Raw genomic sequence first — 13,516 nt, forward strand, 5'->3', positions numbered from 1 at the left:
TATGACAGCTGTCACATACAATCTAACAAAATTGTTTCGAATGAAGTTAAAGACAACTGAGTGCTACTAGAGCCATCTTACAGAAAAAAACTGAACGAACCTTTTGGCCCACGCATTATGTTTGGGAAATGGCTCGAGGCGTGTGGTGATAGAAATTTAGCATGTATTTATCATAACACCTGATGGATTTTATTCGGTGATTTTCCTAGAGTTTGTCTAAGAAGTGGGTTTAGGTTAATCCATAATTTTTGGTGAACAGAGAGTAGTCCCAGTTTTGATGTATAACATTTCACCTACAAATATTTTTAAGTAGTTTTAACCTTTGTCTCATAGAAGTTAAATTGGTTTTAAAAAATGTTTAGCCTTTGAGTAGTTGGACAAATATTTTTACCTCCACTGCCAGGCCATTTAATAAAGTTTGCTGCTAAAACCCATTTATATTTTTTCTCTGTGTTGTAGGTTTATTTTGCTGGCCTGTGATGGCCTCTTCAAGGTCTTTAACCCAGAAGAAGCCGTGAACTTCATCTTGTCCTGCCTTGAGGTAAGAAGTCTCACAAGGGAGAGGGTGCCAGTCGTCCCAGCTGCACTTGGGCTTTAGAGGAGGAGTCCCGAAGCCCCCTTCCTCCCCCATGTTCCCTGTAGTTGGGAGTGGGAACTCCAGCCCGGGGACTCACCGGTCAGTTTGTCCTGCCCGCCCTGATGGGGACTGGGGAGCAGTTCTTCCTTGTGGCAGTGGTGTCTCAGGAGAGTGATGGGGTGCAGGGTCCCCACTCACCAGTGCCCCTTTCCTGCCCGGTAGGATGAGAAGATCCAGAGCCGAGAAGGGAAGCCCGCCGTGGACGCCCGCTATGAAGCCGCCTGCAACAGGCTGGCCAACAAGGCGGTGCAGCGGGGCTCGGCGGACAACGTCACCGTGATGGTGGTGCGGATAGGGCACTGAGGTGCTGCGGGCCGGGGCGCGGCGTGGTGTTGACTTCCAATGTTCATTTTGTGTGTTGTGCACATTATGTGTTTCGTGTACTCCTGTGGGATTCCCATGGTTGTAAATAAAGGTTTTGTTTTTTTTTTCTAGACTTTGGAGTTATCTTATTACATTTTGAGCAGCTCTTGACCTTTCAGAGGTTGTGTTTGCTTTCGAACATGCTTTGGGTCTCTCCTCGTTAAAACCCTTATAGGCATCTTGGGTTGGCCAGTGGTAACGGCCCATCCTTAGTAAGCTGCTCGTTGTGCAGTGCTCTGTGGTTTACGCGCACCTTTCCTGTGCTGTTTCACCCTCCTGATAACTGCCTGGGGAAGTGGCATTTTACAATGAGGAAATCGAGGTAATGACTGCATTGGACAGGCCACGACTAGAGCCCAGGGCTGCTGGAGCACTCTGCTGCTTTCAGCTTTCTATACAAAAATAAGGTTACAAAACGTTATGCGGCATGATCCCAGGCTCAGCCAGGGGAACAAGGTGAGGTGGTCACTCTGTGGAGCAGCGTGCCCCCAACGGGCCCTCCAGAAACACCACGGGATTCTGCTTATTTCCAGTTCTGTGATGACAGATGCAGTCTGGCTGAGGGACTCTAAGAAGGGCTGGGTTTACTGGGTCTCCCGTCTGGGTCCCCTGGGTGCAAAGTGCGTACTTTTCCAGGTTTGAGCAGCCAAGCTGCTGTTCCCTGTGGCCGGGTCCAGCCTCCCGTCTTAGTCTTAGGAACGTGCATTCAGTTGGTTCTGTGCTGGGCTGGGGCTGATGGTCACGATCACACTTCCGTCAGAGATGTTACAAATGCATGATGAGCCTACTCAGAAAAACAAACTTTAAAATTCTTTTCAAGCCCTTATTTATATGTAAAGCAGGCCATTGGTATTGCTGTAATTACTTAGTAAAGCAGCTTTTAGGTCTGTGTAAATGCTGCCTCAGGATGATGTAAGATTCTGAAAATTTGCTTTTGAAGCTGTTTTGTCATGTTTGCTGGCCCTGCCCAGCCTGCGCACATGGCCTTATCACCTCGTCAGTTCTGTCAGTGGGACCGGCCTCCCTACAAGTACCTCGGGAGCGTTTCCAGCACACCCTTCCCCAGAGTGTTAAGAGCCAGGTTTCACTCCTGCTGAGGACTGGGACGACGCGGTGTGGCGTCGCGGAAGGAAAGAACCTCAGCGTCTCAGAATTGGGAAGTGGGACAATTTATTCAATGAACATTTTCTTACAGCAAACAAGGCACCAGTCTTTGACCATGTATCCCTAATCCCCAGACCGCTAGTGTCCTAGAGCTGGGAGAGGCTTGGCGCTGGTCTTCCCTGGACGGGCTGTCCCTGCCACCTTCTCCATGGGTCTGAGGGCCCCCATGGGCTGGAAACATCCTTCCGCCTCCCCTCCCAGAGCTCACTCCTCCGTCCTTGGTGAGCCTGGCCTAAATGACTAAGACTCTATATTTTAAGGTCAGCCCTTTGTTTCTGTAATTTCGTATAATCACATAAAATAATTCTCAAAAGTCAGTTTATATATATATGTGTGTGTGTATATATATATATATATATATTCCACCTGACAATATTATACAATAAATACTTCAATAAATTGCTGTGTGACACGCTCATATTGAGAAAATGAAAGAGATCTGTGGGTTTTTCAAGGGTAAAAGATAGCTTCTCTAAAATATCTGGATACAAAGTGAAATCCAGGAAAGGGCGTGGCCACACCATCCCTTATCAGAGCGCGTGGGCAGGCAGGACCCGGCCAGCTGGTACTTCCTGGTAGGGCGGGTACGAGTCCTACTGAGAACTGTGCCAGGACTGCCAAAGGGCACAGAGTGGTGGTTTGTGTGCATCGCGCCTGGGGTCCCCTGGCTGGGAGGGAAAGGTCTGAGCCTGACTGTGGCGCTGGAAGCTTAGGGCTCCGGGGCATCAGCTAGGCCTGGCCACAGTCACCTGCTCATCCCAAGGCCAGCTAGAAGGTTACGGTGAGAGGTGACTGCAGCCATTGCCCACTTCTCTCCCAGGCCTGAGAAGGGGGCAATGGCTTACCAGACCAGCTTGGCCCCCAGGACATCTTATGGTACCCCGTTCCTGTAGCCTGTTTTGTGTGTAGGTACAGGGGTTGGGTAACTTCCTCAGCAGGCAGCGGGGGCCCTGCACCTTGAAAGAAATTGCAGCAACTCCCAGACCCCCATCACCACTGCTACCCGCATCCCACCACTGCTGCAGCAGCACAGAAGGACTTGGGACCTGGTCTTCTCAGGACACCCATCTGAGCTTGGGGCCATAGTCCCACCCCCGTGGGGAAGATTCTTTCAAGAGCCCCAGAGCTGGACAGACCCAGCGAGGCTAGGCTGCGGTTGGGCACCGAGAGCCTGTCAGCTTGTGGGAAGCGTCCGCTTCATCCGTGCAGATGGGCAGGCAGGGCCTGGCCGCCCCTGACCTGCAGGGTTGTTCTAGCTCTTTCATCTGGTGGGTGGATCCCAGCAGTGAGCCAGGGCCGCAAGGGGGTGGGCAAGGGGCCCTCATCCACGAGAGGGTCTGTGACGGAGGAGGAAGGTGCAGCTCCTATGTGGAAAGGCTGGGTGAGCGTGCAAGTGACCTTGCACGTGTCACAAGTGAAAACAGCTCCAGACTGTCACTGTCCCCGTCAGCCCCCATCCAGTGTCTCTCTGGTGCCTGAGGCTGCTATGCCCCGGGGCCACAAGGAGAGGCTTGGGCCCCGTGGCCCCTGCAGGCTAAAGGCAGGGCTGGGAGAGGGGCAGGTGGGGACCAGGCAGGCTGGGCGGCCTCTGCCCTCCGTCCTGGCACTCCCAGCAGGCAGCCCGTGAGAACACTAAGAAAGATGGAAAAGGTGGGGCTGGGCCACAGCAACGAAGCTGAGGCTGCCGGGGCCACTGGGGCCAGGAGGGGCCCAGGTCTGCAGCTGGGGAGGGACAAAGCACGTGCTCCTGGGCACACTGAAACGTCTCCCCTTTAACTTAAGCTGGCATCCTGAAATCATTCCCAGTCTGGGACTGCCAGTTTGCGTGTCACCTCCCCAGGCTGCCTGTAGTGGCATCTCTGGGTTGAACTGCGGTGGCCAGTGTGGGCAGTTCGGCGGGCTCCCTCCTGCGTGTGGCCCCCGCCACTCCTCCACGGCCCCGAGATTGTTCGCACTCCTGCTCCGTTTGCCCGGCAAGAGGGAGAGCCTGGGGTGGCCGTTCATACACCGAGGAGGACAGCACTGAAGTGGGAGCCACCGCGCACTGTGAGGGAGGAGCTGCTGGCATTGTCCAGGAAGACGGAGGTGTACTGCCCCGCCTGCGGGGAAGGTCAGCGTCAGCCTGGATGCCGCCGGCCTGCAGGTGCGCCCACCACACACCATGCCCGCCCCGCCCCGCCCCAGCCTGCCCAAGGACAGGAGCGAGGGCCGGCAGGCAGGCCTTGCCCTCAAACCCAGCACCCCTGACGCCTGGTCTAGTGCCTCCTCCCCAGCTCCATCAGCCCCGGCACCAATGAGCTCCCTGTAGTGCATGTGCAGGGGAGCAAGCCTCTGCTCAGGGCCAGAGCGGGGCTCGAGCGTCAAACAGTTCCCTCTGCTGCACTCGAAGCCTGAAAGCGTGCTGAACTCACGTGTGACGGTGCCCCTTCCCCCCACAGGCCCGGCCACTGACCCATCTGGTAGAGCCACGGTCGGACTGGTACTCTGCCTGGCTACTCCGAATGTGGTCCAGGCATCAGCAGGGTCACATCCCCAGATGTGAGCTGGGAACTCCCAGAGATGCAGAATCTGGGCATTTGCATCTTAAGACCCCAGGCACGCTGTGTGCCATCTGAGCTCACGCAGCAGTGCCGGGGACCAGACCTCTAAACGCCTTCCAGCAACCAGAGCCGCCTGCAGCCACAGCCTGGCCTCCGATCCTGGCTTTGCTGTGCGAGCTTGGGCAAATTACTTAACACTTCTGTGCCCTCGTTCCCTCATTTGTAAACAGGGGAATAATATTTTCTACCTCAAAGTGCTGTGAGTAATGGGTAATTTATGTTAAGTGCTCAGAACGGGCCTGGCCTAGTTAGTGCTATTTACATGTGAGCTTTATTCCGCACATCTGTACCTAAATTTTTCTTTCTTAGGAAATCTCATCTTTTCATCAGTTTCTCAAGCCCTTGCCCAAATCCCCACAGTTCTAGAAAGAGACTGTCAGTTGGGGTTTTGTGTAGGAAGCATCTGCTTCCCGAAGTCCCAATGGGCCAGGGGGTCGTGATGTCATCCTGGGCAAAGAGCTGACCTCTGTCACTGCCCCCCGCCCCCTTGCCCACTGAGTCCCTTCCGAAGGGCTCGTTACAGCCAGAAGCACCAGTCCTCAATATGGGGGGGCCAGGTCTGGGGAAAGGAGCCCCGGTCTTGGCCTGGCTCTGCCTGGGCTAGCGGGAGTGCTCTGTGCCGCCCTGACCCTTGCCCGGACCTGGAGGCTGAGGGCACTGCACCCAGAGCTCTGAGCACCCACCAGCACCCCTCCCTGCCCAGTCACCCCCACGGCTGTGTCCGGGTGGTGGCCCCCCCATAGCTGAGCCTGCCCCACACACCTGCAGATACAGAACGCCGTTGACCGAGATGGTGAAGAACTCGCTGCTGCTCTCCAGCCCCATGACAGCCTCCAGGGAGCTGCGGCCAAAACAGAAAGAGGGTGGGCCTGAGACCCCTGCCCCAGAACCACCAACTTCACCCACAATGTGCTCACAATCACCGCAGCGCCCGACACCAGCAAAGTGCCATGAGAACGGCTGTCTTAGCCGGGGCTTCCGGTGGAGGTGGCATCTGAACTGGGTCCCCAAGAGGAGTAAGGACAGGCTCCACAGGGCTGAAGGTGTGCCGTGAGGGCCGGGCAGCAAATCCTGGCTCTGATGGGAAGCGAGACACTGGCCGGTGCAGCTGGAGGTGCGGGGCTGGCAGCAGTGAGGCTGGGTTCAGGCCAATGGGTGCAGGGCTTTCCAAACCAGAGTGAGAAGATTTGAACTTCACCCATGCATGCCTTCTGCAACCGCTGTGGAGCACCTGCTCTCTGCCTGGGCTGTTCTGGGTGCTGGGGACACCGAAGGAGCAGCCCTGCCCTCCCGGACCAGCAAGAGATGGGAAGCTGGACAAGTTCACGGAGAAGGGCTGGGAGAGAGCCTGGGGAGGGTCCGCACAGACTGGTCAGGACAGGCCTGGGGACGCGACGCTGGCGCCTCGGGTCGCCGGAGGGGAGTCAGTCCCCTGTGGGGGGCGGGCAGAGCAGGGGCTGGGGCGGGCCGGGCCCCCACGTCCCGGGTCGGGGTTCGGGCAGCGCGCGCCGGGGCGGGAGGAACGCCTGACGGTGGCCGGGGGAAGCCCCGAGGGAGGAGGCGGGCGCCCACTCACGCGTGGTGCTGGCACCGGGACTGGATGCAGATGCGTAGGCGCAGGCGGTCCCGGGGGCGCGGCGGCGCCCGTCTCGTCTGCTCCGCCAGCGCTGCGGGGGAGGCACGGGGGCGGTCACCGGGCGGCAGGAACCAAGCGCGGCGGGGCGCCCCCCAGGCCCCGCCCCAGCCCCGGGCCTCACCCACGTGCAGCGTGGCGGCGAGCGCGTAGAAACCGGCGACGGGCGCCGTGTACTGGCCGCTGGTCAGGTTCAGGCCCGGGCCGCGGCGGAAGGCGCCCTCGGCGTTGGGCTGCGGGCGCACGGACGGTCACCCCGGGCCCACCGCGCCCGCCCCGCCCCGGCCGCCCCGGCCCGGACTCACCACGTAGTAGACGCCGAGCTCGTGCAGCGCGCGCCGCTCCACCGACGCGTCCCGGCGCAGGCGGCAGTGGAAGGCGGCCTCGATGCGCGGCGCCCGCGGACCCGGGGCCAGGGGCGCAGCCAGCAGCGCCAGCACGCCCGCGCCCCCCGCCGCCGCCGCCTCCTCCTCCTCGTCCTCCTCGTCCTCCGCGGGGACGGCCGGCACCGCGGCGGGGCCGCGCGGGCGGGGCTCAGGCTCCAAGCACTCGCGTGTGCGCACCGCGCCTGGCACAGAGCGAGCGGTGGCCGCGCCGGGACCACCTCGCTCGCCCTTCCGTGTCCCGCCCGGACCCCTTCCCCAAACCCGGGCGCTGCTGAGAGCGCGGGGGGCCATTACCGGTTACCCCGGAACCGCGCGCCGGGCGCACGCAGTCGGGCCTGGCGGGTCTTCGGAAACTGCCTCCTGATCCTGCGGCTGCACCTGTTTCCTTTCACGCTTTGGCTACTGGGAAGCTCAGGGCTGATTCACCCAGGACCCTCGTTCTCCTGCTTCACCTGCCTATCCTACCGCTTCTTCCCCCTTCCCGCTGCTGTTTCTTCTCTGTTTACATTTTTGTTGTATCAGGGAATGCAATAGTTTAAGCCAGACTGGTCATTTTTGAAAAGAAGCTGGGTATAAATAAATAATTTTGCAGCTATATTGCACATAATATGGAGGTTCTTCAGCCGCTGAAGCTGGTCTATTTAAATGAACAGTACATTAAATTGAAGGGGGAAAAAGACTCAGTAGCTCTTCACAATGACATTATCTAGTCAATAGCGTGAGCTGCGACTCAGCAGCTGGCCACAGTGCAGGGACACCGCCCTCGGTGCCGGAGCCCCGCTCAGCGCTTCTCTCTCCGCCTGCGGCCTCCAGCGGCTGCCCCATCCTCCTCCCTGTGCTGCCCCCAGACACCATCCTCCTTGCCCCGTGAGGGCGGCCTCCTGGTGCCCTCCCATGCGGCTCTGAGGCCAGCGGCAGAGATCTGTCAGGAGAAGAGGCGGGGGCACAGGTGATCAGGGGGTAGAAGGGGGCCTGTGTTACTGGGCTGAGCCTCCGATCTCCCTGGTGTCACTGCGGGGATCAGAGGAGCACTTTACAAGCTTACGGGGCCCTGAGCCCCCTCTGACAGTCCCCACGGGCTTAGATCTCTCGGCCTTTGCTAGGCTCACCGGACTCGCAAGTGGGGCGTGGATGCTGGTCCCCAGGCCCCTGCTGAACACCGAGGGGCCAAGTCCACCTTCCTCTGGAAGCCACCTCCTCACCACGCTCCTCCCACCTCCCCCGCAAGCTCCCGACCCACGGCCTTGACCCAGGCCAGCACCGGAGCAGAAGCCTCCTTGGGATACGGGTCAACAGACAAAGGTCTAGCCCACCTCAGCTCCTCCAGGATGCCCTCCCCGGCCCCGCTCACACCGGGGGTGGGGTGGGGGCCCCGCCCTACCTTTCAGCAGCAGCTGGAACTCTTTCAGCAGGACCTCAGGTGGGGTGATGGGGCCCGGGGGGCCCTGGGGGCCGGGGGGCCCTGGGGGACCTGGCAGGCCGAGCTGAAAGAGAAGCTTGACGGTGAAGACATCTGAACAGACAGGCTGGGGACCGCGGGCACCCCCTCTGCAAGCTCTTGCCACCGAGCCTGGCAAGGGGGTGGGGTCCTGCTTTGACCCCTGGGGTGGAGGTCAGCCTCCAGGGCCTCCGATTCCCCTGAGGAGGCAGTGAAAGCTGCAGGCACAGGGCCTCAGGGTGGTGGGGCCCCTGGGGGCAGGGCTGGGGGGAGGAAAGTGCACGAGCGGGGAAGCAGAGGGCTGCAGCCCAGCCCCGGGGCTGGATTTCCTGATGCAGGGAAAAGGGGAGGGAGGGACACGCCAGGCTGCTTTCCACTCTCAAGGTCGTCTCAGCAGCAGTTGGCAAGCTCTCCCTGTGCCTGGCCCAGCACCGGGGCCTGGGGTCCTCAAGGAGCACTCACTGGGCTGGGCTGGTACCCACCCAGGAGCAAGGAAGTCCCCTGCAAGGAGGAGCCTGGGGGAGCCCCCAGCTCAGCGTCGGGGGTGACGGGTCAGGCCATGGTGACAGCCCAGCAGCCCGGCTGCCTCAGGCTCAGAACCCGGCACTCGGTCACTGGGTCAGATCTGGGGCAGGGTGAGGCCCAAACTCAGCATGGGCAGCACAGCCGTGACCAGAGCGCTCACCCCAGGGGACACAGCCCTCCTTGGGGCTCAAGGCAAGAGTCAGCCGTCAGGACCAGGTGCCAGGTCCCTGCCAGGCTGAATGAGAGTGGGGGCCGGCAGCTGCCAGGGCCCCCACGTCCCCCAGCCACTAGGAACCAGACCGTGTCACCCCAGCCCGCCCGTAGGCCCCTCCAGCTTGCTCCCTGACTGTCCTACCAGGCCAGCCCAGGCCTCCCGTGCCAGGATGCAGAGGGGAGAGAAAGCGGGGAGCCAGTGAGGCTGCCTGGCATTCCAGGGGTGCAGGGTAAACGGTTGGAACAGGCCCCAAACTCAGGGTCACTAGGCCCCAGCTTGACAGTTCTGTGCCCTCTGGCCCGAGGGTGAGGGTCTCTGCTCGTTGGAACTGCTCAGGGTGTCCAGGGGGAGCCAGTGAGGGGTGTGGGGTGGTGGTGGTGGACTGGGGGTTTGGGGAAAGGCCCGTGGGTGGGGGCTCACACACACACACCCACACCCCCCACACACACACACCCAAGACACACACACCCAGGACACACACACACCCAGGACACACACACACCCAGGACACACACATACACACACACCCCCGAGGACACACACACCCCAGGACACACACACACACACACACCCAGGACACACACACACACACCCAGGACACACACACACACACACACACGCACACGCAACACTGGCTGGGGCTCCGGGGCTCACCTTCAACTTCTTGGCTTTGCCTCTGCTCCCCTTCTTGCTGTTGGCGCCCTTGTCACTCTGCCTAACGAAGAGCATCCAGGCATCTCGCGGATCGATGCCGCGCACTTGCTCCACGGGGGGCTCCTGGAACATGGCGGCCATCAGCCGGTCTGCCTCCCCTGGACGCTTTGCAGGAGGTCACTGTGCAGGACTGGCCTCCGGCACCCTCGGGCCCCTGTCACTGCGCCCTCCAAGACAGCACAGCCCCGGCCCCCAGCCCCGCGGAGGACGACCCCCGGGGAACAGGCCACTCCACAGCCTGGACTTGCGGGAGAAGAGGCCCCTGGGCATGGGTGCGTGGGAATCAGAGCACGTGGGAATCGGGCTCTGCTGGGCCACCAGGCCTGTTCCAGCTTCCGTCCCGGGAGCTGCAGTGAATGCACCTTCCTGGGAGTCGGAGAATCAGACCACCGGCTCCACGGGTGCTCAGGCAGGGGCCCCCGACTACCAGCAGGCCCCCCGACCAAGCCCGATGGTCCGAAGTTCCAGGGAGGCCAATTTCAGCCCTCAGCGATGATAAGCCTACAGTCCAGTGCGGTTAGGGGGACCGGGGTAGGGGGGTGTCCAGCACTGAGATATGACTCCAGGCGCCTGTACGGCATGTGACACCACTCGTCTGCCTCAGGACTTCTGAGACGCGTGACCTAAGCAAGGACAGTGATGGTTCCAGAAATGTCCATTCCCCTTCACAGTGCGTTCTGACTAGTCCTGACACGGAGGAGAGTTCCAGGAGGTACCTTGCAGGGAGAGGCCCTTGGCCCTCTGGGCAGTGGGCCTCGCACAGTCTGAGCTCCAGGCAGGGCTGCCAGCTGGGACGGAAATTGGCTCCAGAGGGCTTAGATGAGGTCATGGGTGCCGACTCCGGTGACTGATGGAAGGACCCTGGGGTTTTGGAGCCACCAGGCCCTTTCGTCAGAGGCAGACTCAGTGGTCTGGCAGCCCCTCTGCAAGGATCTGGGGCTTCCCATCAGGAGCCAGTGTGCTGTGATGGGGACGGGCTTCTGTGATGGAGGAGCCTGGGAAGCCTCGGAAAGGCCTCAGGGTGCCTGGGGCTTCCCCACATCTCCCTGGGTGCTGGGCCCCGCGAGGCGCCCCCCGACTGCTTCCTCTCCACGGACACCAGGACCTGTGGCCTCACTTCACGGCCTCACGCTGCCCTCAGTAGAAACACGTGGCAGGAGGATTCTACGTGGGCTGGACGGTGTGCCACGCTGGCCCTCCAGCTGGACCAGTAGCCTGTGGAAGGACTCAGACCCCAGTTTGGTTTGGGGAACTGAAACAGGTGGGACCACGTTGGTCTGGGGGTCTGGGAGATGGGCCTGCGGCAGTATGGGTGGGTATCTGGCAACTGCCCTGGCCGACTGACGTCTCCACCCTCCAGGGGCTCTCAGAAAGGAGCCTCTGTGGACCCAAGGAAGGTCCCAGGCCAGAACCCCACCTGGAAGCACGTGAAGCCCCCTCTGCTTCCTGGCCACCACAGCCCAACATCTGGCACCCCTGCCCCCCAGGGGTTGTGGTTGGCTGGCTGGGTAGGGTTTGCCTTCAGTCCATGGGAAGCGGCCGGAGGTGATGGGAACGAGGGCTTTGGGGAGGCCCCTCCCAGGGGGCAGGCAGGGCTGGCCGCCACCTCCACCTGTCTTTAATGGGGGTGTCCTTTAGCGGGGGCATCATGGTTCCCAGAGTGATGCTGAGAGCAGAGGTGCAGGCTTGAGGCCCCAGCAAGGCTCTGCCCTTTGCACTGCCCACAGGCATCTTCAGAAAAAAGAAACTCAAAGCTCCTTCCCCAACGTCCCTCACCTCCCTGTCTGAAAGGCCCCACCCACACTGAGGGCCCCTCTGAAGGCCCCAATTCCCCAGCCTCCTCCAACCTGAGCACCCTCTTGTGTAGCAAGGGAAGGAAGAAGCAGGCTGAGCTAAGCATCACCGGCCTCGACCAGAAATCACACGTCACTGGGGGCCCGGCACCCCACCCCTTTCTCCCCTGCACCCTCCCCAACCAGCAGCATGGCAGTTTTTGTTTTCCAGAGAGACTTGCACCAAACAGATTGGGGGCAGGGGTGGGGTGCGGTGGTGGTCAGTAACTTGCTCACACTTTTACAAATACGTTCTTCCCAATTTCAGGAGAATGAAGTTATTTACACTTTACTCACTTCCCAACGCAGAAGTCACCAAAGAAAAGGCATTTCCCCCGGTCTGGTAGAACTTTGCTTCAATGCCAAAGAACTACCCCAAAAGCCAAGGTCACGGCTGGCCTTAAGGCGCCCGTGGGGAGGTGCAGTGAGGAGGCGTCCAGACCTCCTGGGCCTCCCCCGCAAGCTAAGCGTTTTTCTGCCCACTTTACAAAGGAGGACACCCAAGCCAGCCCAGGTCCCCGTTCGCGGCGCCGCGCTCCCCACCGCCCCGGAAGCAAGCGCCCTCCGCCTCCGGGGCGCCCTGGAGCTCAGGAGGTGCGGGCTCCGGGTGGGGAAGCTGAGGCCCGGAGGTCTCTGGGGCGCTGGGGCCCGGGCGAGTAGTCGGGCGGCGTCTTACCTGCGGGCTGGCGGCCGACCCTGCGGGCAGCTCGTTCCCGGGCGGCGGCTCTTCGCGGGCGCGGCTCCCCGAAGGCGCGCCGGGCTCCGGGGAGCCGAGGCCCGCGGCGGCGGCCAGCAGGCCCGCGTACGCGAGCATCAAGGCTCCGGCAGGGCAGCAGGCGGGGGCCATGAGGGCGGCGGGTCCCTCTCTCCTACGAGCGCTACGTCTGGGACTCGCCCTCTGGCTCCGCGCCTTATAACGCGCTTGAATCCCCCGCGTCGCCCGGAGAGCGCGCATCACCGCCGGCGCCCCCTCCCGGCTCCCGCGCGCGCTGCAGCCGCGGGGGCGGGGGGCCGGTGCGGGGAGGGAAGGGGGCGCTGCGGGGCGGGGCACGAGTTAGGAAAGGGGGCGCGGGGTCGAGGAAGGCAGTACAGGGGAGGCAGGGGGCTCGGGGAGCGCTGGCTGGCGGTGGTCTGAGCGCCCCCTCCTGTCGAGCTCGTTTCCGCCCCAGCTCGGGACTCCCGGTCCCTCCTGCGCTCTGTCCCGCGCTTCTGCTTGGCGGGGAGCCCGGACGCCCCTTCTACCGACCCGGGGCATCCCTCTCTCCTCCCTATCCCGCGCGTCTTCTGCGGGGACCTCGAGACGCCTCCTCCCCATTCTCCCGGCCGCGCCCTGCATGTTAGATTGAGCACATCGGAGGGCAAAGACCGTCAGGGTCCCTCCTTGGAGCCCCTTTCCCAGGCGGCGGCCCCTTCCTTCCGACGCAGCCTTCTCCCCAAGGCTGGGGCACCCTGAGGTCAGAGATGGGCTCTTCCTCCCCAGCAGGGCGCACCTGCAGGGGCCTCCGGGGGCGGGGGTGGGGCACGGAGCAAATCTACAGCCGGGGACAGGCGCCCTGCACTGAAGCGGGCGCCCTGAGGCCTGGACTGGGAGGATTGAGCCCAATCTCGACCTGGGGGCCGGGGTGGGGGGGGGCCGATCCGACCCGGGACCACATTACCCGCAGCCCACCAGGATCAGCGCAGGGCACGCCGCGGGCACACGTGGACCAGGCCCTGCAGACCTGGGGTCCAGGCTCCTCCCGGAAAAGAGCAGCCCCTTCACTCTTCCCTGGGCTGTTTGTTCTATCACCTGCGCGTCGCCTCTCCACCCCTACCGTCCACTCCGCCCACACCCCGCCCCGACTGCCTGCCGAGGCTGGCACTGCAGGCTCTCCTGTGTCCCTCCCCGAGGGGCCTGAACCTGGTGGGTAAATAGTGCATTTTATTCAGGGGGTTCAAGGGAAGGGCACAGCTGAGGATTGCACCTTACAAGGGCCTGCCACCCTCACAAGGGATGATTTCCACCTCTTC

The 13,516-nt window shown here is 61.7% G+C and overlaps 2 protein-coding genes across 9 annotated transcripts in view; one reads left to right on the forward strand and one right to left on the reverse strand.

The window, feature by feature from the left end:
- The window catches only part of ILKAP (ILK associated serine/threonine phosphatase), a 29,292-nt gene extending 28,224 nt beyond the window's left edge, over positions 1-1,068 (forward strand). For 7 of the 8 annotated variants that reach the window (XM_060151690.1, XM_060151687.1, XM_060151688.1 and 4 more), the window contains 2 exons: positions 460-541; positions 800-1,068. In XM_060151690.1, coding sequence (XP_060007673.1) covers positions 460-541; positions 800-940 — 223 coding nt within the window. In that variant the 3' untranslated portion in view covers positions 941-1,068. The remainder of the gene's footprint in view (positions 1-459; positions 542-799) is intronic. The other variant, XR_009541002.1, reaches the window with a different exon arrangement.
- A 1,093-nt stretch (positions 1,069-2,161) lies between these two features.
- On the reverse strand, positions 2,162-12,353 carry ERFE (erythroferrone). Its single transcript, XM_060151695.1, has 9 exons — positions 12,183-12,353; positions 11,605-11,625; positions 9,615-9,737; positions 8,165-8,267; positions 6,703-6,965; positions 6,522-6,630; positions 6,341-6,431; positions 5,527-5,605; positions 2,162-4,263 (listed from the first exon to the last, which is right to left on the reverse strand). Exons 1-9 carry the CDS (start codon positions 12,351-12,353, stop codon positions 4,165-4,167), a joined length of 1,059 nt encoding a protein of 352 aa, XP_060007678.1. The 3' UTR covers positions 2,162-4,164.
- Positions 12,354-13,516: the final 1,163 nt, after the last annotated feature.

The sequence above is a fragment of the Lagenorhynchus albirostris genome, chromosome 6, assembly GCF_949774975.1.
Source record: "Lagenorhynchus albirostris chromosome 6, mLagAlb1.1, whole genome shotgun sequence".
Taxonomy (NCBI): domain Eukaryota; kingdom Metazoa; phylum Chordata; class Mammalia; order Artiodactyla; family Delphinidae; genus Lagenorhynchus; species Lagenorhynchus albirostris.